At 37.5% G+C, this 26,112-nt stretch overlaps 1 protein-coding gene across 1 annotated transcript; it reads left to right on the top strand.

The window, feature by feature from the left end:
- The first annotated feature begins 8,688 nt into the window (after positions 1–8,688).
- RAB11FIP1 (RAB11 family interacting protein 1) lies at positions 8,689–24,921 on the top strand. Its single transcript, XM_026671343.2, has 6 exons — positions 8,689–9,194; positions 14,724–15,172; positions 15,425–16,244; positions 17,448–19,349; positions 19,846–19,951; positions 20,655–24,921. The coding sequence occupies exons 1-6, from the start codon at positions 8,797–8,799 to the stop codon at positions 20,871–20,873; spliced, it is 3,894 nt and encodes a 1,297-aa protein (XP_026527128.2). The 5' UTR covers positions 8,689–8,796; the 3' UTR covers positions 20,874–24,921.
- Positions 24,922–26,112: the final 1,191 nt, after the last annotated feature.

Raw genomic sequence — 26,112 nt, forward strand, 5'->3', positions numbered from 1 at the left:
TGGTAGTGATTCAGGGGTGGGATGCTACAGGTTCTGCCTGGCTCTATAGAACCAGTAGCTCTAACCGGTTCTGTGTTTGCTGCTGTTTGGCCCACCCGCCTGCCCGGGCTTTTACCTGTCCTTTATTTCCTGCTTTTTCAACCTCAGCTGCTTTGTGCGGCACAGCTGAAGTTGAAAAAGCAGGAAAAAAATGGCTTTTCAAATGCTGCGCACCTGCGTGCAGTGCTTTTCAGCTGTCCGGGCAGCACAGCTTAAGGTTTTTTACACGCGTGCACAGCTTAGTTACCAAACCGGTAGTAACACCGGTTGAATCCCACCCCTGTAGTGATTCACTTAAGAACTGTGGCAAGAAAGGTTGTAGAATGGGGCAAAACTCACTAAAGAATGGTCTTGCTTAATAACAGAAATTTGAGGGTCAATTGTGGTCGTAAGTCAAGGACTACTTGTTTTAATAGTAGGAACCAAGGAGAAAAAAATGCTTAAGAGCACTGACTCAAATATCCAGCTATACCTGATGATACAGGTTTAGAGTTTAATGGGATAATAGAAATTAACAAGAATATAAAAATACTGTATTAGTCCACTCAACTCAGTTTTGCTTTTACACCAGCACTGTGTGGAACTTTGCTTTGCAATTTCTTGAGACTTTTTTTTCCTGTGGAAGAGGCTATAATGATGTTGATGAGTCATCTCACCAGATTCTTTAGAAGTCACCAGGTAAAATTAGATTTAATTGCATATTACTAAAGTATTTCCGGGACTTTCCAGCCATGGCTGTGTTTTTCTTTCAGATCAATAACAAACATGTACCCTAACTTCTCAGCTTGTATGCTCTTTTAGCTTCTGCATGTTACTCAAGTGTTCTCACTTGCTCCATCCTCGACTTGTAAATAAGAAGCAGTTAGTAAACTAGTCCCACTTCCTTGTTTCCAAATATTAAAAACAAGATAAAAACTAATCTCATTATGGGCCTGTTGTATGTGTTTAAGAACACTCACATTCACCTCATAGCTGAAGCACCTCAAATATATTCTGTAAATTTGTGATTTGCCAGGAAATTACTGTAGGGAGGATCTGTTCAGAATGGAATTGATGCAGTGTGTACTAGAATAAAATAAAGCCTCTGTTGACCCAAACTTGGTCTTTGGTCCCATGCAAAATTGCCTTATCTTTTTCTTCCAGTACATTTTTTTCAGATTCCCAATAAGATCTGTAGAATTTGGATTTTCCAAAGGTCTTCCGTTATGAGAGAAGTGGAGGGAGGAGGAGAGCTTGGTGAACTACACTGAAGCAACAGTTTCCCAGGAAAGAGGAAGCATATTCCAGGAAGGGGAGGGCGGGTGATGATGAGCTAAGAGGCAGCCCAGCCCCGAGCTGGATAGCAGACAGAAAAGGAGTAAGGATAGTCCCTCAGGAAAAGGAGGAGAAGGAAAAGGACTGTTGTACTATGGGCATGGAGTGGGAAAGCGTTAGGAACACACTTCACCCAGCCCAAGCAGAAGAAAAATGGTGCCCACTGGCATATGTAAATGCACTATGGATAGTGCATTAAAATCTTGGTCTTAGAATAGGATATTGACCTAATGGATCAATGGTAAAATTATCTGTATTGGGGCTGGAACTGAAGCCGAACTGGAGCAAAGCAGCTAAGACCAGTTGCTCGTAAAGTCTTAAAAATAACAATTTTAAATGAATTAGGGGTGCTGGGCTGGGGATAGGAGGACATCAGCATCTGTTCCTGCCCTCAGGACAGAATGAGTGACAGAGGCTTTTCCCTCACTGTTGCAATCTTGAGTTCTTTTGCCCATGAGAAGAGACCATTTACCTTCAAGCTACACCTTTGTAAGAAAGGAGGACCTGGTCCATAATCTCCATAAGGATGGACAGAAAGTAGTCAAATCACAGTTTACTAACCCATGCATAAATAAATGAGTTTCCTCTCTTCAAAGAGAACCACACCCTTTAATGTTATGAATGTGTAAACACCGAAACTCTCTAGCACACTTTTCACCTGCTTGGCTGTTCTTTTCACTAGTTCCTCTTCAAAGAACAGGACCTCCTGCTTAGAAATGAGCAAGTACATAATAGAAGGCAGGGAGAAGCTATTGATACTGGCATTTACCTGTAGTTGGCTTTTCTTTCTGGAAAAAGCTGAGAGATTTAGCAAAAGGGAATTGAAGGGTAGAAGGAGTCAGCAAGTGCACAGCAAATCCCTTTACCTCACCAAACCAAGATAATTTAAGTTCTACTATGGAAGCTTAAATAAAGCAACATAAATATTATCACAGTGCTGGCACAATGACAGAGCACAAAGGTCATACTTACATCTCTTGGGTTGCTGAATAAGCTATGGTTTGATTAACCACAGTTTACTGAATCACCCCTATTTGACTGAATTTAGCTACATAAGCTAAGATTTCAAATTCAGGGCTATGTGTCCAGCTTCATTTCTGCAAAGCCACTATTGCAGGAAATTGCTCTTAGGAATGAACAAAACAACTTGGTGGAGGGATAACAGATTTAACAGATTAACAGAGTTGGAAGGGACCTTATAGGTCATCTAACCTGAAGAACTTAAACATATTGGTTTCTTCCAATCAATGAGCTTTTTGAAAAGTATCTTTCCTATCTGCTCGTAAGTGGGGTTGGTACTGCCAGGAAGGAATCACTAACATAATGTTGTTCAGGATTTAGTCCTTATACCAGGATCTTCATAAGTTCAGGCTCAACATTGTGGCTCACCCCTCAGTTTGTGCCCATATCTGCCATCCTACAGGTTTCAAAGATACTTATTAATTTTATTTTATTTATTTGATTTGTCAGTCACTTACAAGATAATAGGTATAAGTATAAACATGAGTAAGAATACAAGAAATAGGCAGGGGTGGGATTCTACCGGTTCTATCAGATTCTGTAGAATTCTATAGAACTTCCTGTCTCCAGAGCTTCTGAGGTTTCTTAAAGGGGAAGGGCTGTTTTAAGATTTTTACACTGCTGTTGGGAGGAAAAACTTCCCTGGACAATCATGAAGAAATAATTGAATAATGAAGCAAAGCTTTTAGTGACAGGGAACCAAGATGAGTGACATTCAGCAAGGCTTCTTGGCTAGCTAGAAAGATTGACATTCAAATGTGAGTTTACATACCTTTTCTGAGTTTTGATCTAAAGCTGGTTTTTGGTGAAGGTTGTGTGCTTGGTGACGTTTAATCCTGTGTTTATTGATGGGCTAATTTTCCCTATTCAGCTTCAACAAGCAACAGCTACTGTTGTGATTTAATTATTTGTATTGTGTTTGAATTTTTTCCTGCCTCATGGTTTCATTTCTATCTGGGGAGGGGGTCTTCTTCACTGCTTTAGTACTATCTGGTACTATCCTTTTGGGGTATACTTCCACGAGGCAGGATGCAAGCTTGGTACTGATTTTTTTACTGCCTTTCTGGGGGCATATGACCTTTCCTTAAATCTGGATGATTTCCTTAGGACATCTTGTGAGGTGAGTGAGACCAGCTGGTATCTGTAAGTGGTGCAAATGGATCTAAGGATTACTTTTCCTGGGTCTGCTTTTTCTGGAGAGCTTAAATGGCCTCTCTGCTAAAGGGTTTCACTTTATGAGCAAAAGATGGCTGCTTGATAGTTAACACTGCATTTTAACTATTTTCATTCCTCAAGGTGCTCTGGCACCCTGCCTGATTTGTAACTCTGACTTGCAGGTATTTTTATTCTGATGATTGGTATTTAGGGCAGCTTTTTGCAAGCAAAGAAGCTTTTTGTATTTTTGTATTCTTGACTTACAACAGTTCATTTAGTGACCAAAATTACAATGGCACTGAAAAAAGTGACTTATGACCATTTTTCACACTTATGACCATTGCAGCATCCCCACTGTCATGAGAGGCTAGGCAAGGAGAAGTGCCCCTTGACATGAGTGATGTTGAGTTGGCCATGCCCACCCAGTCACATGACCACCAAACCACACCCACCAACTAAGCCACACCCACAGAACTGGTTGTTAAAAAACCTGAATCCCACCCCTGGAAATAAGTACGAATAAATGGGGACAATAGGACAGGGACAGTAGGCACGATGGTGCACTTAGGCACGCCCCTTAATAATTAATTAATAATTGCCATTCTGCTGTAGCATTTCTCAGCTTTGACTAAGGATGGGCTGTAGCAAAACTATAAGCACATAATTTATGCTTGAGAATCTTTTACAATCTGAACTTTGCTCGGCAAAATGTGGACAGCCACAACCATGCCTTCCACATTGTGTGGGAGAAATCAGCAGCAGATGGTCTGATCCAAATCTTTAGACACAACATTAACTATTGTGAAATTTCCTCAAGAAAGGTCTTGTCTAAGTAACCCAGGTTATGAGAAAGACTTTCCATTTAGCTGAAGAAAGCTCTGTATGCAACTTCATATATAAAAATCCCTTTTTATATACATATAGCAGTGACAGATTCAGAGCTGTAAATAATTAGGCTTTTAGCTAAAAATGATGAGTAAATAATTAGGCTTTTAGCTAAAAAGGATGATTAAATTTACGATTTTGGGAAGACAGCTTTGACAAATCATTATTTCCATCAAACACCAGGGTAAAATGATATAAACTCAATTCCAATACAAATGATTACAACAACTTCAGCAGTAAGTGAAATTTAATATTAGTAACATCATGATATAAAATATTATAGCTCTAAGTCCTATAAATAAAATTGTACTGCTGCTACTAAACTCTCCAATGGATAAATAAAACTAACCAATACAATAGAATGATCTAAAAAGACAATGAAGTAGATTTACTGTTAAACTGTAGTCTAAGTAGCTGACATGTCTGGTAAGAATTCTTTGTGTTCTATTTTTTGTAATTAATACAACCTCTGGAGAAAAATGGAGAAGATGACTGATGGTTCAAATAAAGTTGAATTTACATGTCATAATATTTATTCATTTATTTAACTGGAATACTCTGCTGTAATCAGACTGTTCTCAGCAGTTCAAATCAACAGAAACACAGTAAGCATCTAGAATAAAAATATAAATACGATCATATAGTTGTCCCGAAGGTGAAACAATCCTGCAATTTGAATCAGGAGTATCAAAATTAAAGCAGGTAAGTGTGAATAGAAACCCCCATGGAAAATGAAAAAAAAATACAGAATGGCTTTGATGATTAGATAGGATAGATTATAGAAAGAAGAGAATCATGATGTAACTTTAGAGAGAGAAAAATAATAGCAATAGCACTTAGACTTATATACTGCCCCACAGTGCTTTACAGCACGTTCTGAATGATTTCTAAGTCAGCATATAGTCCCCAACAATCTGCGTCCTTATTTTACTAATCTCAGAAGGATGGAAGGCTGACTCAACTTTGAGCCCATCAGGATCGAATTCCATACCGTGGGCAGAGTTAGCGTGCAATACTGCATTTTAACCACTGTGCCACCAGGATTAAAATATAATTGTATTTATAACTGCCGCGAAGTATATTGGAAACTACTTTTTTCTTTCTTTTCTAAATTTTTTTCTCTTTTTTCTTTTCTTGCATTTTTAGCTTTCTCTCTGATTCCTTTCTTTTTCCTTCTTACTTTGTATTACTTTGTACTTGCTTTTATCTTCCTTTTTAAAGATTTTAGTGAAAATTATATATTAAAATATATTGAAGCAGGTAAGAATTCCTGCAATCACTTTAGAGCCAAGCCAAGCATGGCTTGAAAGGATTGAGAACAAGGATTTTGAATTGCATTGAAAGTAATAGAAAGACAGCCCAGGATTTGGAGGGCAGGACTGATAGGATCATGTTGGTGACTATCTACCTACCAATAGCAGGCCACTGAATTCAGGGAAGCTTTCAAAGCCTCTTCAAAGCCAAGCCCATGTGGAACACATCACAGTAGACTGATGAGTAGTGATGAAGGCATGATACAGCTTGCCTCCTGGAGTTGCGGGAGCTCCATCACCTGTGGTTTTCAAGAAAAGATTGGACAACCATTGTCCAGGATGGTGTAAGGTCTCCTGTCTTGGGCAGGAGGTTGGACAAGAAGAAAAGCAAAACCCTTCCAGCCCTATGATTCTAAGACCTCTTGCTTCAGTTAGGACCACAACTAGTGCACCAAACTAAGTTGGGAAAAGATCCTGATGGCTACAACCTCCATTGGCCCATCTAACAGTTGCTGGGACCCTGTGATTTTGAAATGTCTGATGTGCTTCCTCAAGTATACCCTACCCAGAAACAACACTGGAGACTTCAAATAAGAAATAGCAGCTTCATCTTCTTAGGTTATAACTTGTTTCATCCCATCCAAAACTTCACAGCCACCAGACATTGGACTCAGTGATGGGATTCAAAATTTTTTTACTACTGGTTCTGTGGGCATGGCTTGGTGGGTGTGTCAGGGGAAGAATACTGTAAATCTCCATTCCCTCCCCACTCCAGGGGGAAGGTTACTGCAAAATCCCATTCCCTCCCCACTCCAGGGGGAAGGTTACTGCAAAATCCCATTCCCTCCTCACTCCAGGGGGAAGGTTACTGCAAAATCCCATTCCTTCCTCACTCCAGGGGGAAGGTTACAGCAAAATCCCCATTCCCTCCCCACCCCACTAACCTGCTTTCCAGCTCTGTTCTCCTGTTCAGGGCAACAAAAGAAGACCCAGCCAATCAGCTGGGACTCAGGAGGCAGAGAATAGATGTGGGCGGGGCCAGTCAGAGGTGGTATTTGCTGGTTCTCTGAATTACTCAAAATTCCTGCTACCGGTTGTCCAGAACTGGTCAGAACCTGCTGAATACCACCTCTGGTTGGATTACTGTGTGGCCTTTACTTCTCAGAGTTATACCACAATATTTATTTTCATGTAAATATACATACTTTTGCATGCTTCAGTTGCAGAAATAAAAACTATACTGGGCTTCAATGGTCAATTGGTGAGTTTTAGTCCCTAAATTAGATTACCTCATATCAGCAAAATTTTCAAATTTAATATACCTCAATAAAATGTTACATCCACTGTAATCATAGGTCAGGGATTATAAAGACTAAGATCTTCTCAGTTCTTACTGGGCAAAATTTACCCTCAAATTGCACAGAAATAGCTTATCAGAAAGTCCTTTTTACCGCTTATCAAAAAGTTCTTATTTAAGTGTCCCTGTTGGGATTGGGTAATGAGTTCATGTGTTGTCTAAAGGAAAAAACATGTTAATCTATTTTGGGGTGATTTACCCAGGTTTGGGAAGCACTAACTTCTTAGATAGGCTTCTAAATGTCGCAATGCAGGGTGGAGTCTGTATGCATTAAGTCATTTCTAAAAGAAGGAAATGCAAGACATTCAGGCTTGAATGCATTCAGATTGCCTACAGTGGAAAACTACTACACCCTTCTGAGGTGAAACTATTATTATCTAACTACTAGCTTGTGGACAGGGCCATGTTTACTCACCCTCAGGAAGAAACTCTGCACATACTCTAAAACAAATTGGCTCATTAGTTTCAGAAAAGAAATACCAAGGTTTCCCCCCCACCCTTTTTCCTGTTGTGAGTCTTCACTAACACAGAAATGAATAGTAAATCAGCAGAAATTCTTTCTCCATATAAAGAAGCTATTCAAGAAACTTTAGTGTCAGAATTTTTGCCAGCTTTTTGAGCTACTTCAAAAACTCAGCCAGGAAATGGCAGGAAAGGCTAAAAAAAAATCAACCTCTTTTCAGATCTCATTGTTGTCCATAGTTTGCTCCCCAAACTAGTAGCCACAGCTATGCAGGCGTTGATGTTTGTCTCAATTTCTGGGCATGTTGTCAGCATCCCAACATGGCACATTTACAACTGATGCCAAGTCATCATGTGGTTTATCTGTTTGGTAAGTTGAATGCAGTGTGTATTTCATATACTGCATTTATAAAATCAGTTTTTTTTAAAACCCCAATCAATAGTATCCAGCAACCAATTACAGACAGGGGATTCAAAGGTGAAAACATAGATTTATATTTAATAAGCTATAGACATGCCAATTTTAAAATAAAAAGCAATGGAAAGCTATCAATTTGGTAGAATTGATGTATATGTGACCATTCATTACAAAGGAGTCTTTTATTTGCATCCTTGTGAAAAATACGGAACTAGAATAGCATTGTTATCTACTTTGGTAATGAAACATCTGCAAGAAAACCCCCAAACTCAAAGAGCACCAAGGACCCCACATATGTCCTTTAGTCTTTTTTATACAAATTGACTTGCTGGATTTTAGATATTTTTATTGGAACAGTTGTCCTTGTCCTTGCTCTTGAATTTCCCTTTTTAAAGCAAAGGTATATGCATAAACAATTTTTAATCCTTATAAACCTCTTCAGATTTGTCCCTTTTCAGTCGAGTCCTCCTCCCCCACCTCCCCCGAAGCCTTTATCTGCACCGCAGCTATGTGCAAATAAAGGCAGAGCAACTGATGGCCTTCCGCATATTTTGCAATATCCTCACTGCCGTCCTTGCTCATGGGAACTGCTCCAAACCAAACCACGAAGGAGGTACCGGTCTACCGCCCCCGCCTGGGTAAACAAACTCTGGGTAAACAAACTGCGCTGGAAGCCACGCCTCTTTCCCCGACGGATCTCGCGGGATCTGGCGCGGCTCTGGAGAGCGCTCCAGCGTTTTCCTTTCGGAAGGGGGCGGGGCGTAGCGTCTCGCGAGACTAGGAAGCTGGTGATCGGCGTCTCCGCGGTGCCGGTTGCTCAGTCTGGCCGCGCGAGAAGGCGGAGCTGTCGCCGGTTTTACGGATGCGCTGCTGAGGCGGACGGAGCCACCGCTATGTCGCTGCCGGGCTCCCCGAGTTCTCCGGCCCCGCGCTGGGCCCCGACGCACGTCCAAGTGACGGTCCTCCAGGCACGGGGGCTGCGCTCCAAAGCCAAGGGCGGCGGCGGTGGTAGCGGCAGCGATGCTTACGCCGTCATGGCGCTGGGCAAGGAGAAGTTCGCTACCTCGGTGGCCGAGCGCTGCCTCGGCTCGCCCGTGTGGCGGGAGGAGGCCACCTTCGAGCTGCCCTCGCTGCCCCGACGAGGCCTAGGCGGGGCCGGCGGGCCTGGGCCGAACGCCGTGCTGCAGCTGAGCGTCCTCCACCGCGCGCTGCTCGGCCTCGACAAGTTCTTGGGCCGCGCCGAGATCAGCCTCGGCGAGCTGCAGAGCGAAGGCGGCCGCCGCAGCACCCGGTGAGCAAGCGGGGGGAGCCTCCGGGCTCAGGGGCAGTCTACCTGCGCGGTGAGGAAGGAAGCCGGGCGGGGGATGCGCCCGTCGGGGCCAAGGGCTGTTTTTCGACCCCCTTTGCTTCCCAGAGAAATGTGAAGTTATATATTTTGACCCCGTCCCTTCACCTGATGATCGAGTTGTCTGGACACCTCATTGTCAAGTATCTTGAGACCCCTAGATCTCTCATATCTGGAGAGCTGATTCTCTAAATAATTGCACATTAGACGTGTGGTGTGAGATGACGGATTTCTTAGACAAACGGAGCCTCCACCTTCAGGGGCAGTGTATATGGTGTGCACCTGAAATGCGGGGAATATGGCTGAAATTGGCATGAAGCAGCCTTAATGGGGAAGGAGGGAATTTCTTGCGGTAGGACATGTTTTGTTGTGTATTGTGGGAACCCACCCGTTCATGATAAAGGTGTATTGTGTGAGCCCCCCAAAAGTTGATAATCCAGATAGTGTTCCTTTGTTAGGAGAATAAAATGTTATTTTAAAGGCCATGCTCATATTTAACATAAAAGTTTTGGGTGGGTCAGCTCGGTAAATTTTTAGTTTAGTTTTGTGCTTTCAGTTAAAATACTCATTTTAGTTAAATGGACAGGGTGGAATAGTTGTGCTGGATACAATTAGAGACTAGCCAGCACACTAGTTTGTGCTTTTAATAGAGACTGTCCTGACTTTTAATTAAAAGGGAAGCCTATTTTTGAAAGAAAAAAAAATCAACATCCTGTTTTCAAGTATTGTACTTTATTTTTTATTTATTAAGAAAATTTACATGGCTGCCATCTCACCCATCGCGACTCCATTCAACTTCTAGAAATAAATGCCAATGTACAAAACCCAATAATACTTCCAAGAAATGCCCAAGGAAGGTATAAAATGGTCAAGTCTTGTTTTCATTTTTCACTCAGCAGCTAATAGTACATCATGGTGCTTCTGTTTAATAGATGTTGATCTACTAATAGTTAAAGATAAATTTAACCTGTATAAATGCAGCTACATTCTTTTTACATTTTTCAAAGCAAATATCCATTACTTTTTGTCAGTAAAATTGGTTTTTGATACTGCAAACAAAAGCTGCCCTTTAAGAATCTAATAGAGTTCAGTGAAATAAGTGTCTTCTGGAGCCAAGGATGAATTTGCTTGATTATGAAAACTTAAGCAGAGAATGATGTTTACAATTGTAAATTTGGGGCCAGTGGTGGAATAAAAGAAGCTTCATTTTTAAATTACATCTTGAACTGAAAAAGAATTGTAAATCGCCAGAAAATATAGTAATATAGAATATTGGTATAAAATTAAGTTAGGAAACACATTGACAGTTGAGCATGAGTAGAATCCAGTGATTTGATGGCATACCAGTGAACTTTGAATTTTTGTAGATTAACTTTCCCCCCCCCCAAATCCAGTGTTAACTGAAATAACATACTTTTAATTACTAGTAATGTGATACTGGGGGTTAAGGGGAAAGAAGGGTCAATAATCCAAATGAAATGGATTAAGGTACCAACAATTAGGAGTTATTGAAATAATGAAGATTTAAGTTTCAGTCCAAAGTATAATCCTATTTAATAAAAGATTGAGTTAGACATTTATCTTTGGAGGAAAATACTGGAATCTGGAATTCTAGAGTTAATGCAAGGTTTCAGTAGGTGTGTCATTTGGATCAAGATGAGAATGTTTTCAAATGTTCATATGGCAATTTGTAAACTCGTGTTGGGTGTGTTCCTTTTATAAAATGGGGCAGGTAAAATATAGTCAGTAGCTGCTAGGAATGAGTCAGAGTTTTCTGCATCTCCTTATAGCCATTTACTGATTGATTGGATTTTAGCAGCCCCACAAAACAGCCTGCTTGATTTTGTAACATAAGAATTTGAATGTTACTAATTCAGAGAGAAGTTGGAAAAATGAGTTTACATATATACCTGTTGCTGTATCCACCTTGTGATAAAAACATGAGAATACCATCAGATAAACACTAGTAAACAGAACATTTAAAAAAATAAAATAAAATGTAATTCATACTAATACAGTATCATTTACTATGCTTCAACCTATTATATTTGTTCAACTCATATTTCTTGATATATTTCCTTTTGTTAAAATTATTTCCTCCCATAAGTAGTTTTTCATACATTAAAAATCATTGTATATTCTTTGTGGTAAGAATGAATGTGCTTTGAAAGCAAATGTGCATTGTTACATCAGGTATAACTCAGTGTTTTTGCTACTTGTTAAGGCACTGAGCTTGTCAATCAGAAAGTTCGACAGTTCGAATCCCTAGCACAACATAAGCTCCTGTTACTTGTCCCAGCTTCTGCCAACCTAGCAGTTCGAAAGCATGTGAAAATGCAAGTAGAAAAATAGGGACCCCTTTGGTGGGAAGGTAATAGCGTTCTTTGCTCCTTTGGCATTTAGTCATGCTGGCCTCATGACCACGGAGACGTCTTCGGACAGCGCTGGCTCTTTGGCTTTGTAACTGAGATGAGCACACACACCCCACCCCACCCCCGAGCCGGAAATGACTAGCATGTATGTGTGCGGGAACCTTCACCTTTATGAATTTAATAAAATAAATAGATATTTTTTCTGCAAATTTCAAGCTGGAAGTGGTAGTAAAATGGATAGCTTGTATCTTCATTGTTGAAAGTCATGTTTATAGTACTTCCCCTAATTTTTACATATGTTTTTATAATTGTTTAAATGTCGTAAAGGCCATTTGTGTTTATTTTTAAACAGCCTCTGTGGAGTAATGCAGAGAACTTCCAGACTCATAGTTAGTCTGTTAAAAAAAATTGTTCTGCTATTGAAGAATTCATTTGTTATTTTAAAATAGGCATTTCCCTATTATGTCAGGATTCCTGCTGCAAAACAGTTGCATGTAGTAAAAAGCATGCTTTAAAAGTAAAATATTAAATATTAAGACTGCATTATTTGGTTGTAATTCTATGGCCCTTTGGAAAATGTCTCAGACTTAACTGTGCCAAAAAAATTTCTTTTGACCTTCTAACCTTAGGAGGGAGAACTTAGTCCTTTTTTCTGCCATCCTTCCAGTCTGAAAAAACAACTAAATATAAATGAAATTATATTCCAGTAATAATAGTTGAATACCATATTTACATTAAATAAAACCATTTATTCATTTACTATCACTATTGAATAAAACCACCTATTTAATATAAATATATACATGCATAGTAGATAATGTATCACTGTTTTGTCTTGGGAGTAAAGGAAAAAATACTTTAGAACAAAATATCATGATCCTTTGGTCAGCAATGTTTTTAGACTGAGCTCATATTTCAATGTTAGGAATGTAAATTGCAATATATTAAGATAACATTTTCTTAAAATCGTATCAGGTATAGTTGATAAATGGCAGCTCTCTTGTAAACGCTGAACTATAACAAGTCCAGCAGGCTTACCAAGTTTACACCGACAGTCTCGAATTCTTTGTGCAACCATGATCCAGAGCATCCAGAGAATGTTTGAAGGAAAGGTCCTGTTCATAACTTTTTTACTACAATCAGCAGCACAATGTCAGCTAAACCATTGGATTGGTTTTATAAAAGAAAACAGCTGTTTGATTTCCTTAATTTTTCCCCATTTGATCACCTTTACATCTGCAATTGATTGACTATAATGGCATCATCTATTTTAAATCTGTTGGTATCTTTTCATTTGAAAATTGTATCCTTTTACAGTGACAGCTTGTACCAAGGGGGTGGTTTTTGATATACTTTTCCTATGGGATGGCAAATACACAACCATGTTGCAGGTAACAGACATGGTTCTGAACTAAGGAATGTCCCACTTAGAATCATATCACTTAGATGACCTAGTTGAAGAGCAGTTGCACAATCTCCCTGATGTTCAGAGGGAGGTAGGAAACAACGTGGAAAATCAATTGCTTTATATCTGGTGCTTTTTCTCATTCTGTTCCTCTGTTTTGTTCTTTTCCCAGGCTTGGTATGTAAACTTTTAACACATGCAATTTTCTTATAATAAAATGGGAATACTTTAAATTAAAAGAGAAATTGCATGAATACTGGTAGTCCTTGACTTACAGCCATTGGTTTAACATCAAAAGTTACCATGGCACTTGAAATAGTGATTTACGACCCATCTTCCTACTTATGACTGTCACAGCCATGGTCATGTGATCAAAATTTAGGCTCTTGCAGCTGGTATTATTTACAGCAATGCTGCATCACAGGGGCACGTGATTGCCATTTGTGATCTTCCCAGCCAGTTTTTGGCAATCAAAATCAATGGGGAAGCCAGATTTGTTTAATGGTCAAATGATTCACTTAACAATTTCAGTGATTTGCTTAACAACAGTGGCAAAAAAGTTCATAATCACCTTGCTTGGCAATGGAAATTGTGTTCCCAATTGTGGTTGTAAGTCAAGGACTAGCTGTAAATAGATTCCTCTTTCTGCTTCTGAAATCTTTTTCTGGTAATAACTTTCTTCTTTTCTTTCTTTCTAGTCATGCTATCTCCTATGCTGTATCCAGTTCCATTCAAGACTATACTACAGTACTTGTCTTGGTTCATGTTGTACCTGTGAGGGAATGAAAAGGTTAGAGAAACCAAGGTGGCTTGTATCTTAGTAGAGAAGCCTATCACTGTGGCATTTCAGCAGTTACCATTATATTAAAATCTTACTGAGAGAATTTGGGAAACAGCCAGATCTTTACTGTGTTTTTATATTGTAGTCATTTAAAACTACAAAACTGTTGCATACCAAGAAACCCACCAAGAGACTAGGGCGTTTCAAAATCCTATTAAAAGCAAAACTTTTCCCCATTATATTCTTGTATCTTAAGAGTGAAAGCACTCACTTCTCTTAGCAGCAGATACATCTTCAGTTTACTCATCCTGTTTAAGTGTCTCAATTCTCCTTTCTACCCTCTATATAAAAAAAGACTGGATGCATTATACTTTGATCAGAGGGTTTTAAATACTTGGAGAGAAACATGTTCCTCTTTTGATAAACAGTTTGAAAATCTCCTTAGATGGGAATGATAAAACTAATTATTGTTTATGGAACTATACATAAATGGATAAATAACATGTACTTAAATTCACACTAAATTATTATGAACATCTTTTAGGAATAATGAGCAGAATTTTTCAAGAGTTTCTTTGCCCGATATCTATCTATGCCTGATAGTTTAGATCCACCCTTCCTAGCTATGTAAGCATGGAAACCCTTTTTTTCTGATATTGATACATTAGTTTTAAAATAAAAGAGCTATCTGTAATTGTAATTTTGAGAATAATGCAGCACATTGGAGGAACAAATTTGAGTGATTTCTTTTTCTCTCTTTTTACATTATCATTTGCTGGATCAGTATCACTAGGCTCCATCATTTCTTAGTCATAGAGAATTTGATTCTTCTTTTATTTGGACTAAAACTGCAAAAAGCGTTTTGGAATTAGTGTCCTCCTGTTCCTAATTCCTGATTTCAATTTCTATGTATACAGATGGTACAAACTTCACTCCAAACCAGGGAAGAAGGAAAAAGAGCGGGGTGAGATTGAGGTGGATATCCAGTTCATGAGGAGCAACATGACCGCCAGTATGTTTGATCTGTCTATGAAGGATAAGCCTCGGACTCCCTTTAGCAAGCTGAAAAACAAATTAAAAGGGAAAAGAGGCATTGGATTGCCAGACACAGCTTCAGCAATTATTCCTAGCATTACTCACTCTCCAGCTGATAGCGAAGAAGAGTTAAACGACAAGGAGAAGAAAAAATCAAAGTTCAAGACACTGTTCTCAAAACCTGGTTTGCATAAAAGTAATATTTCCCAGTCCATGTCTGTGCTACCCACACTCCAGCCTGTTTCGGAGAGAGTTCGACTTCGACCCAGTGATTTTCAGTCACAGTGGAGTGATGATGAAGATGATGATACTTTGACAACAGTCTCTGAGAGTGAGTAGCCTCTTCATTAAGAGAAGCAGTTTATTTTCTTTTTTGATCAAAATTTGAGTTCTCCATATCTTTGAGAAAATAGAGCTGTCATGATGATCTATAATGTATGTCATTGATTACTTTAAATCTGCTTTAAATAATCTCCAATCATAAATATCTTGTTGCTAAATATCCTCATTTTGTATAGATACGTATTTTCAGAAATTATGTACTTAACTGAATTCTGATGGCAATGTTACTTTTTCTTTTCAGAGCCCTCTGCAATCAAAACCAACAATAACATACTTGGTCCCCCTTCAGTCATGACCCATAAGAGAACTGGTAGTGGAGACTCCAAGCAGTTAAACCAAATAATTGCTGGCAGTGCCAAGAAGGATATGCATTCTTTATTTGGCCTCAGATCCAAAAATGACCCAGTTTCCAGGTCTAATCTGTGTATTAATGGCAGCCATGTTTACATGGAAGAAAATGAATCAAAGAGCGACCTCACTTCAAAAGAAGGATCTCCATCTTCTTCTCAGCGAAAACGCCTGTTTTTGTCTCAGGAAAACCTGTCTTTCGAACATGACAAGGAGCTTGAAAACTCCTCAAGGTTGGCCCTTGATAAATTGCCACCTGGGTCATCTTCGTTGGAATCCTTTAAAGCCATGACTCTGCCATCATATAAATTGCTTGCTGGTGGGGATTCGGTAGAAAACAACACTCCATTTGTTTCAGACACTCCAAAAGAAACTAAGGAGATCAAAAAACAGGAGAACAAGAAGTCTGGCTTGCTGTCTCTTGTGACAGGGAAAAAAGAAACAAAAATTAGCGAGGAGATGGGGAACACTGAAAGTTCTCTGAAGGTGAAGGAAGTGAAGCGTAATGAAAAAGAATCTGCCAGAAAAGAGACAAACCCTTTTGAGCTCCCTGTGGATGGCAAAAGGGGCCATGGTCCACTTAAGAATGCCACAGATGTTGAAATTGCAAAGACATCAACAAACCCTTTCAGTGAGAACATTGTGGAAGGAGAGAAACCAGAAAAGAATGCTGCTTCTGTGAAACCTTCTCAGACGAAACCTGTCAAACCCAGGTTAGTAAGGAGAGACGCTTAATTTTTTGCTAATATAAAGATGGTTTCATCACCGTCTTATTTGTCAGGGCTGCCCAATTTAGAAAATTGGGCAGCTTATAACATTGGAATACACAATGAACAGTTAAAAGCATAATACCAAAACGTAATAGCCCACACAAAAAAGCAGCCATAACATGGAAGGGCTGCACAGACTCACAAATTAAGAATTATATGCTGTCCAGAGTCTCTTTGAAGAGTGGAGATGGGCAGCATATAAGTCGTATTAAAAAAAAATAACTTCAGGTTTGATAACTGAGCCAAGTCTTAAGAGCTTTCCAGAACCCCATAGATATCTCGGGTGGGATGGGATCGAGGATACTGTTTCAAAGTCATATATATTAGCATATAATGCATTTAGTAAGATTGATTCTTTACCTGGGGCAGGTATAAATTTTAGGGTGTATCTGATCCAGGTATTTAGCAATCAGATCATTTTGCAGGTGATATGCATGGCTCTGTCTTGAAAAGGGAGAGTAACATGACCTTTGCAGGCTATCTTGTTTTTTTAAAAAGAGAAGAAACAAAATAGTTGCTATTCTTGCACTCCAGGTTGAAATGTTCCTCATAGAAGTTCTACAGTTGGAACATGAAGGGAATTGGAGGAATTATTTGAGAAGAAAACGGCTGTTTTATGTTGTATAAGCTGATTATATTTGTAAAGTCCACATGTTTCCAAACTAAATTTTTAATCAAAATACGTCAATACAGATACTGAGGACTATTGACTCAGGTTCATTGTTTTATGTTTTGTGTGTGTGTGCGCACACACACACATAAAACTTATGTGCAATGTCTTGTAAATGACTTTGTACTTAACTATTTTAGAGACAGATAACCTTTTGTAAGGTCAAAGATAGTGTTATGCTTTCTAACATTTGTGTCTTTGCTGCTTTATGTATTTGAAGGCTTTGCTGCTCATAGTCTGTTTAATCTGAGATTAACAAAGTAATATAGACATATTTTCCTAAGTTTATTGCTTTTCCATTTACTCCATTAAAAAGTATCACAACATAAAAGAGCATGCTTGGGTGCTGCACTAAAACCCTGTGTCCCTCCTTATTACTAACATACAGCAATTTTTCTAAACTTTTATCTAAAATATGTCTGCTTGTCTTAGGTTGCATCTGCAACTGACATGCAGGTTTTATTTTGTTCTTACAGACTGGGCGTGTCTTCAGAGGATGAAACCAAAGCCACCTCTTTTCCTCCTGTTCTTCTTCCTCCTATTTGCTATGCTTCAGATAATGAAAATAATCCTTTTACTTCTAAATCTGATGCAGAACAGAAAACTCAGGAAGTTGGTAGGTTTGATAGCTCAAAGAATGTTTCTGTTAATAATCCCTTCACTACAAAATGGATGCAGGATTCTAGAGACTTGGAATGCTCTGCAGTTTCTACCTGCCTTCCTTCAACTTCTGGCCGTGAAAATAATCCCTTCACTCCTAAATGGGGACAAGAATCTCAGACACAGGAAATGGAAACCTCTTCCTTATATTCTCCACATTCTGCAGCTTCCATTACTGAAACTCATACTATGCCTTCTCAGCTTTCTAACGTTCATGATCCCTTTGTAATCAAAGTAGAACAGGAATCTGAAAGAATTAAAAGTCCTCCCACATCTGTAAGTTCTGTTTCTTTAACTGGAAACATTGATCATTCCAAGTACACTGATGATGTTTCTTCAGAAAAGTTTCAAAATGAAAAATTAACTAATCAAATAGATACTATATCCAATTTCTCTGGCTCTCTCTCTGAGAGTCTTCCACCACAATCTTCTGACCTAGTTAGAGTGAGTGAAAAAGCCTCCCATGATGACAAAGTGCATATAGTACTGCCTTTTAAAGAAAATGAGTTGAAAAAGTCTGTAGCCTTTGCCCTTGATGAATCGAAAGAGGATGTAATAAGTAGTCATAATGACGGTGCAGATGAAGATACATTTGAGGTAAATAAAAATAAAGAAGCACTAAATTCATTTGAAAAGAATAGCGGCCAGGTAATTGAATTAAACATAGAAAATAGTTGTGGCTCTAAGCCTTATGAAGAAGACATAATTTCTGCTCATACTAGTGGGAACCCTTTAGAGAAGGAAGTTGAATCTGGCTTATCTAAAAAGGAGCCACCAGTACCAACTGCAAGAGTCCTCATTCCTCTGGAAACCAAAATGTCAGTTCCTGAACTGAGTGACAAAATGCATACTGTACCACCAAAACCAGCACCAAGAAATGGTTTGAAAATGAAAAAATGTGTACCTGTAACTAATGAACCAAAAGGAGATGCATCTGTTCTCAAAGAGATTTCTTCAGACAGTTCAATCTTAAGTGAAAACCCAAGCCATATTTGTTCATTAACATCAGAAATGGCTGTCCTTCCTCATATATATGATAGTGGTAATACAGATCCATCTCAAAGTATTAAGGATGACTCTAACCACGTAATGAGAACATCACTTGGGATTTCAGGTCCCGGAGAGCTGAATGTAAAGCCCATTACTCTTCCTGTTATTCCAGAAGTAGCTTCAGATGATGAGCAATTAGGTGATTATCAGCAGAATCCTGAAAGTATGACATTAAGTGAAGATTTGTCAAAAAATGAAGATGGCTTTATGAACTTGTGGTCTTCTGTTGAGAGGACAGATCTGACATCAACTAAGAAAGCTATTGCAGAGACTGTATTTGGTCTGATGAAAATGAGTAATTTTGGCAATTCATCCAACAGATTGTTGAAAGATCCAACCAACAATGTACATAAAAACCTAAATCATAACCTAACAGGCATAGAAAAGGAGTATGGAGAACACTCTAACAAAAATAGGCAGGGTGATTGTCCTGAGTCTTCTACTAAGCCTGTTTCTGTTTACCCTCTGTCTGATTCTTCTCAGTCTTGTTCTGTTAGCTCTTTTCAGTCTGATTCTCATGGCTTTAATAAAGCAGAATCTCCAAAAAAAGCTACTGCGGAAGAATTGGATGCCAAAGTGGAAAGCTCTGGCAGGAAGAAGCTGCTTCAGGCATGGGTTTCACCCTCTGAAACACATCCCAATCCTGGTGGAAATTCTGCCAAACTCAGGTGAGAAGATAAGATGGGTATGGGAGATCCAATATAAAAAGCATTAGCTGCTGTTGCATCCTTGATTTCTTGATGAGAAGGTGCGAAAAGCCAACTTTATTTGCAACTTTAATAAACAGAATGGGGAAACAATAAGTCCTGGAGATATACTCACTACATTTTCTGGTTTACTTCCATTATTTTGTCATGTATCTAATTTGTCATGAAAATAAAATAGTAAAAGTGAAAATCCTCTACTTTGGCATAAATGCATTGGAGGAAGGACAGAACATAAATGTATTAAGTAAACTTTTACTCTTATTTGAGCATGTTATTTAATAACTGTTTCAACTTGTAGTTCCATCATATGGAGATGCCAGCCATACAAAAGTGTTTGTTTTAAATTTGAAGGTAAGAGATAAGGAAAAAAGTGACTTTGCAGGATTCATATGTGCAATGCTCTGTTACATCCAGACTTTATCTGTATGTTGTTCACTGTAAACGTTATCTCTTTTAGACTTCATCCTGTGAAGCCAATGAATGCTACAACTAACCAACCATCTGCAAAAACTTTGAGCATAAATACTAAGATCCTGGATAATCAAACTGAAATCAATCTGAAGGTACTTAAGACATTTTTTAAATGTACGGACAATCTCTGATTCTGTAATTTCTGTTAATTCTCACAGTAGAGTAAATGAAAATTGAATATTAGAACATGTTAAAGCACAGTGTAATATTTTGTAGCTGTAGTTAAAATGTGTGCTGCTTGTATTCTGTGTTTTAACTACTTTTTTATGAAGACAATAGTTGAAGGTCAGTATAATCCATTTCAAAATATGATTGATTGGAGAATGTATGAATTGCACATGCTGAAAACTTGAAACTCTTCTAAAGGCTTTCAACATAAGAGATTTTGGTATTGGATTATACAATGGTTATTGACTGTGTATGAAGTTTGTAATAGTTTGATTTTGTACAAAAATTAGACCTTGGTTTTCTCAATTGAGACAATTTTAATGGATGATTTACATGTGATATATTAAGAAGATTGTCTTGATTTTTTTCTGGTTTGAGCAACAAAAACCAGAAATGGCCTTAGAAAGGCTTAAAATCTTGATCTTCATAAATGTACTTGCTAATGTTGCATTTTTACATTTTTGTGGTGTTTTTTTAAAGCAGTTGCTTTTAAGCATTACTGAAGCAATTTTGAAGTGCATGCTCGATCTCTGAAGCTAAAAGTTTGAGCTGCTTTCTGATTTTTGAGTGTATTCATGACAACTCTTTCTATTGAAATGACTTTCCTCCCGTATTTCTTTCCTACAGAAATATGACCGTTCAAATCCTGCTTATGCGTATGCTCAGTTAACTCATGATGAACTGATCCAACTGGTCTTGAAACAAAAAGATATTCTTGCCAAGCGAGATGTCCAGGTACGAGAGCTGGAAGACTACATAGATAACTTACTTGTTAGAGTCATGGAAGCAACCCCCAACATTCTTCGAATTGAAGTCCACCCCAAAAAGAAAGCTGGAAAGATGTAAAATGACACCTCAACTTGTATGAAGACCTTTCTTAGTCCAACTTAAAGAATAGAGAAAGAATGTGAAATGAAATAACTGTTGCTTTATCAAAACAAAGGCTATTTATTTCTTTGGGTAAAATTGGTTTTTTTGTCTTAGAGACTGGCTAGATATAACCAAAATGACTATCTTTAGATACTCTTCTAATACATTGCACATATTTTGCTTCTCTGTTTATGATTAAAAGTATGAGCTTATGAAATTTCAAGAGAGCTATGTGAATCAGTTTTCCACTGTGAATAATATTGTACCTGGAGCATTTATACAGAATTTTATGTAAATTTGAAAAACATTTGGCACAGTTTTCAAATTTCTGTGGGTAATAAATTTTTGTGCAATATATAGAATCTTATCCTAAGCAATCTCATGTCAATTCACTGAAAACACTGGAATATCATCAAGTCCCTCATTGTAATTAGCTGGAAACTGAAAATATTACTGGAAAACTGGATGCCTTTGAAATCATTGTGACTTTCACAGGTTCTTATCAATTGGGGGTTATGCTGTGGATGTTTACAGTGGATTGTGTACTGAACTACTTGCGTTATTCATTTGGGAACCATAGGTTAAAAAAAAATAGTAACAGCTGGTGAACAAACATTGCTTGCTTGTGTTGTCTACATTGCAATGGCAAGTGAATAAGAGCATGCAAAACTGCAATTCAGCACTGAGCTTTATAATCTCTAATTATGATTGGTTTGGGGTCCATTGTATTTGATCTGGATTGGGACAAACTGGCTAATAGCTTTAGAGCACCATAGCTAGTTGCTCAGTTGTAGGTGATGATTTCTAAATAGAGATTAAAGCGGATGAGTAACCTTGGGTTTTAAAAAGAACAAAACTCCAGAAGAAGTGCTAGGTTGTTATTCCTCTGACTCTAGAAATGTAGATGTAACTGGAATGTTCCCAGACTTTTAACAGTTTGAAAGTACAATTCTTAATTGGCCATGAATATTGACTGAGCTTGCTTTTTAGTTGCCTCTTCTTCGTTCAGAAATTGATGTGTTCCTCCCCTTTCACTCATTAAAGTGTTCCCAGAATGTCTTCCTATCTGCGAACACCCACACAAAAATACTTCTATCAAAGTTCTTTTCAGAAAATCTAAGAAAATTGGTGTATTTTAAGTCCTTTTAGAATAACAATCTACATAGGCTAGTACAATTACTTTTGTCAGGAAGGGTCAGTTTTGGGGTTCCAGAAGTCTCTTTCTTAAGTAGTTCCAGATTCTGTATTCTTCAGAGATATAATTGCTTGTGATGGTGATAATGGGTGAAAATTATCTCAGATAAAATTGTACCCTTTCAGAATCCGTAACTGATAAGCAAGCAGTTACAAATCTTTTAGATAATTTTTGTTAAGGTGAAGAAAAGGCATTCTTTTTCATCAGATGACATGGCAAATGTATCTGCAATTCTTGGAACACTTTCCCCCTTTTCTATGCAGTGAAATTTTGGGTTAAACTTTGCTCCTTTTCAGGAATTGCTGAGCCATGTAAACTCTTGTAATTTTTTTTATATGCCCAGAGCTGTATATGCAATATTGTCAGTTAACTCAAATTTTACTTTCTCTTTAAGAATATCCTATGTTTGAAATGAACAAACTTGAATAGCTTATAAATTGGTCAAATCTGAGAATATTCATTGATACTTAAATTCCATTTTATTTGATCAAGAAAACTAAACAGGACAGTATTGATGTGAGGGAGTCAGCATGCAGCAATTTTTTTACATTGAGGCATTTGTTTTGGAAATCTGGAAGCTTGGTTTGAGCTTGGCCAGGGTGTTATGCTGGTAGTCTTGTGTTTCTGATGTAAAGGTTTTGAATTGTCAGACTTTCCAACAGTTAACTTCTCTTTCCCCAGAGGTAGAGAAATGTAGCCTGATCTATTACATATGAGATCTACATTATTTTTCCACAATAGCTAGCCTATATTATTTCTGATAAAGACTTTCTTTCACATTTTCAGCATACAGTTCATGCAAAGTTTATATAAAAGAAATCAAACTTCCATTTTCCTGTGAAAATAATATGTGGTAAAGTGGGAAAAATAAATACAGAACTTTTAAATCTTGAGAACTTTTTAAATGGAATTAACTTTCCAGAGGTTTTTAATTCTAAAGCAGAACAATGGATACATGGGTGAGATGTGCCTTGAAAAAAAGAATGCATACTCCAGATCTAGTAATATTTTATTCTGGATGTAGTGGGAAAACCACATTTTCTATGCGTATTTCAAAACTTACTCTGAACTGGGCATCTTCCTTTTTATGATTTACAACAAGTCCATTGTTGTTTTATTACAGATTAATCTATTTTAAACTTTTAAAATTTTGTTTTAGAAGGTAGAAACTACGTGTAGAGATTAGCAAGGTACTTTGCAGAATTACACAAGTCTATGCATGTTTATGTTCTAGCCACTCAAATCTACTGATTCAAAATGGTTAGCAATCACAGCTAGCTGATTAAATGTAGGTCCCTATAGCAATCCAAGGATCGTTTGGAGACATTGAAGAATTAGCTTAATTATTTGCTATAGCTGTTGTTTATCATCATCCTATGCACTTTAATGAAGAATCTGTTTGGCACTGAACAGTTCTTCAGTCCTTTTATTATACTTAGTCACCACGCTGGATTACAATATAAGTTTGTCAGCTACATTTACTAACCAGTGTATTTGCCACTATATAATCTGGCAATCACCAAAGAGCAGAATAGATGGCTACGGTACTCATGTTTTGAAAAGAGGTGTTGTTTGTATGACTTATGTTATCAATGCATTCATAACCTAATTACATATTTTAAGGTTTGGTGTGAAATGAGTAATACATTTGAATGTCAGATTCTGAGGGAGGAGGAGATCATACTCTGTTGTTGCCATAAACTGAGTGTAAAATGTGTTGAATAGATATGTCTGCCTCTTCCTATGCAGTATAGTTCTACTTCTGAGAACCTATAAAAGGTTTATTTTTGCCTCATTTGTTTGGTAGAAACACTTTGGACTTTTCCACAGAAAAGAATGGCATATTGAGGGCAGTACGATATTGTGAAATTGCTGGAACTGAAATGTGTAACAATACATATTTTATATGTAGAAGGAAAAAAAATTGGAGGGTGTTTTAAAGTCTGGCTATTTCCCTCTGCTGGTTGTGACATAATGCAATATGCTTTTATGAAAAGGCATGCAGGAATTTGTATTGTGTTTCTGATTCCAGAATATCAAGTAACTAATTTAACACTATGTTCCCTAGGAATACATTTGTGAAATAGACTGGAATTATATTTTAAACATGCCTACTAATAAAATGGCAGGTAGAAAAACAGAAAAAACCCCACCAAAACCCCCAAAACTTGTGCTGGACCAATTTAGAGCAGATTGAGAAAATCCAAATTTAGAATCCTTAATAATATAAGTTCCAATAAGATAACTTTGTTGTTAGTCATTGTGGAAAATTACAGGAATTGCACTCTCAGGAGTGTGCTGAATTTTCCAAACCAAAACAGGCTGTCTGCAGTTCCAATAACTGGAAAGGTCCATTTTGTGTTTGGAATGTTCCATAATAACCTTTTGCACAAGGTTGATCTCGACACACACAAAGAACACTAAATTGGGAGAAGATAGTTTTAAGTCAAAACTGTATGTATTTAATGGGTTTTAAGTGGGGCAGTTTCACATATTATGTAACATACAATGAAGGAGTTTCATCTGGGCCCAGCTGTTGCCAACTCAGTCTTCATGCATTATATATCACTCAATATATAATGTAGAAATAACAATGCCTTAAAATCAGTATTTTACTGAACGATTTAAATATAATCAGTTCATGTAAATTCTTGAGTTTTAATGAAATGGTTATGCAATGAATAGTTTGTCTCCCTCTGTATATTTAACATAGAAAGATTTGAATGTATGTTTATGCTTTGTTACAGTTGGTACATTGCCTGATGGTATTTATACAAAAACCTTCAGTCTTATGAAATGTTAAAATAAAGTTATTTAAAGTTAAACAAATATGTGTCCCTTGTTATATACTGTACTTTATGCACCGATAGACCCAAGAATGAATAAGCATATTGACTGTTTAGTGAATATTTGCTTAGAAAGCTTGTATCCAATCCATTGTTTAAACATAAATTTTCTTCATATGATTGATAGAAGTATTTATAAAGGTAGTTTTATGAATGTGATAAAGATTAGTAAATGAGGGAAGCAGAGCATATATGAAAATAAATAGAATACTTAACTGATGGTTCATCGCTAAGCAGGGAGTACATGTCTTTCATTTTCAATGTGTTTTTGAATATAGTAAAAGTTTGTTGGGAAGTTAGAATTTTGAATGTCTCTACTGTACTTTTATATGCTGATGTTTCCAGATGTGCAAATGTTGAAGTCCTTAAATGTCTTTTTTTGCATGTTGTAAAATGTTCCGTGCCTGAAAGGGAATGGTGTCATCGCACACTCACACACACCAACTCTTAGTCCCACTACAAACCTAATATAGAAATTGTAGAAAATAAGATTATGGACATGGATGATCAAAACCATCCTGATTTGATGATATTGAGAACATTTCTTTTTCTAATTTCCTCTGCTTTTACATATTTGGTGAGACTGAAATTTCAGGCTATTTTACATGCATATTTCAAATTCTATTTTAATAATCTGTTAATGGAACAGTTGGTTCTCCACTGAACTGAAGGGAGAATCCAGGATAGGTAGTCTCTAGTCTCATAGCTCTGCAGACTGAGTTGAAAAACAGGATTGTATGAAAAGTAGTTCCAGTTTTTAAAAAATCCTGGAGTTAAAACTGACATCCTGATAAATGTGCTTTTTTAAAAAAATCTGCATTGCAGTATCAAAAATTGGCCCTTTGCTGTAAAGCATTCCTGCTACAATAGTCTGAGCCCAATTTGGAAAAGTAATTGTAATGCTGAGTTTGTGCACAGGAAGGAACTGGATTATCTGAGCAAACAGACACAGGAAATTTGAATTACGGGGGAAATATTTGTTTTAGTACTATGACACTATTTAACAAACATTTCACATGATAGTTTGCTTTTCTAAAGATAGCAACATTGTTGCTTCATATTTACAACTTTTAAAATATCTGGCTGAACTGTTGCCTATGTTCCAAAGGTTGACATACACATTTTAAAATAAACTAAGCATTGGTTGTGGATTTTCATGGAGTGGAGTGCATTA

This window comes from Notechis scutatus, chromosome 7 (assembly GCF_049901735.1).
Source record: "Notechis scutatus isolate UNSWTSFEM ecotype Mainland chromosome 7, rNotScu1.2, whole genome shotgun sequence".
NCBI lineage: Eukaryota > Metazoa > Chordata > Lepidosauria > Squamata > Elapidae > Notechis > Notechis scutatus.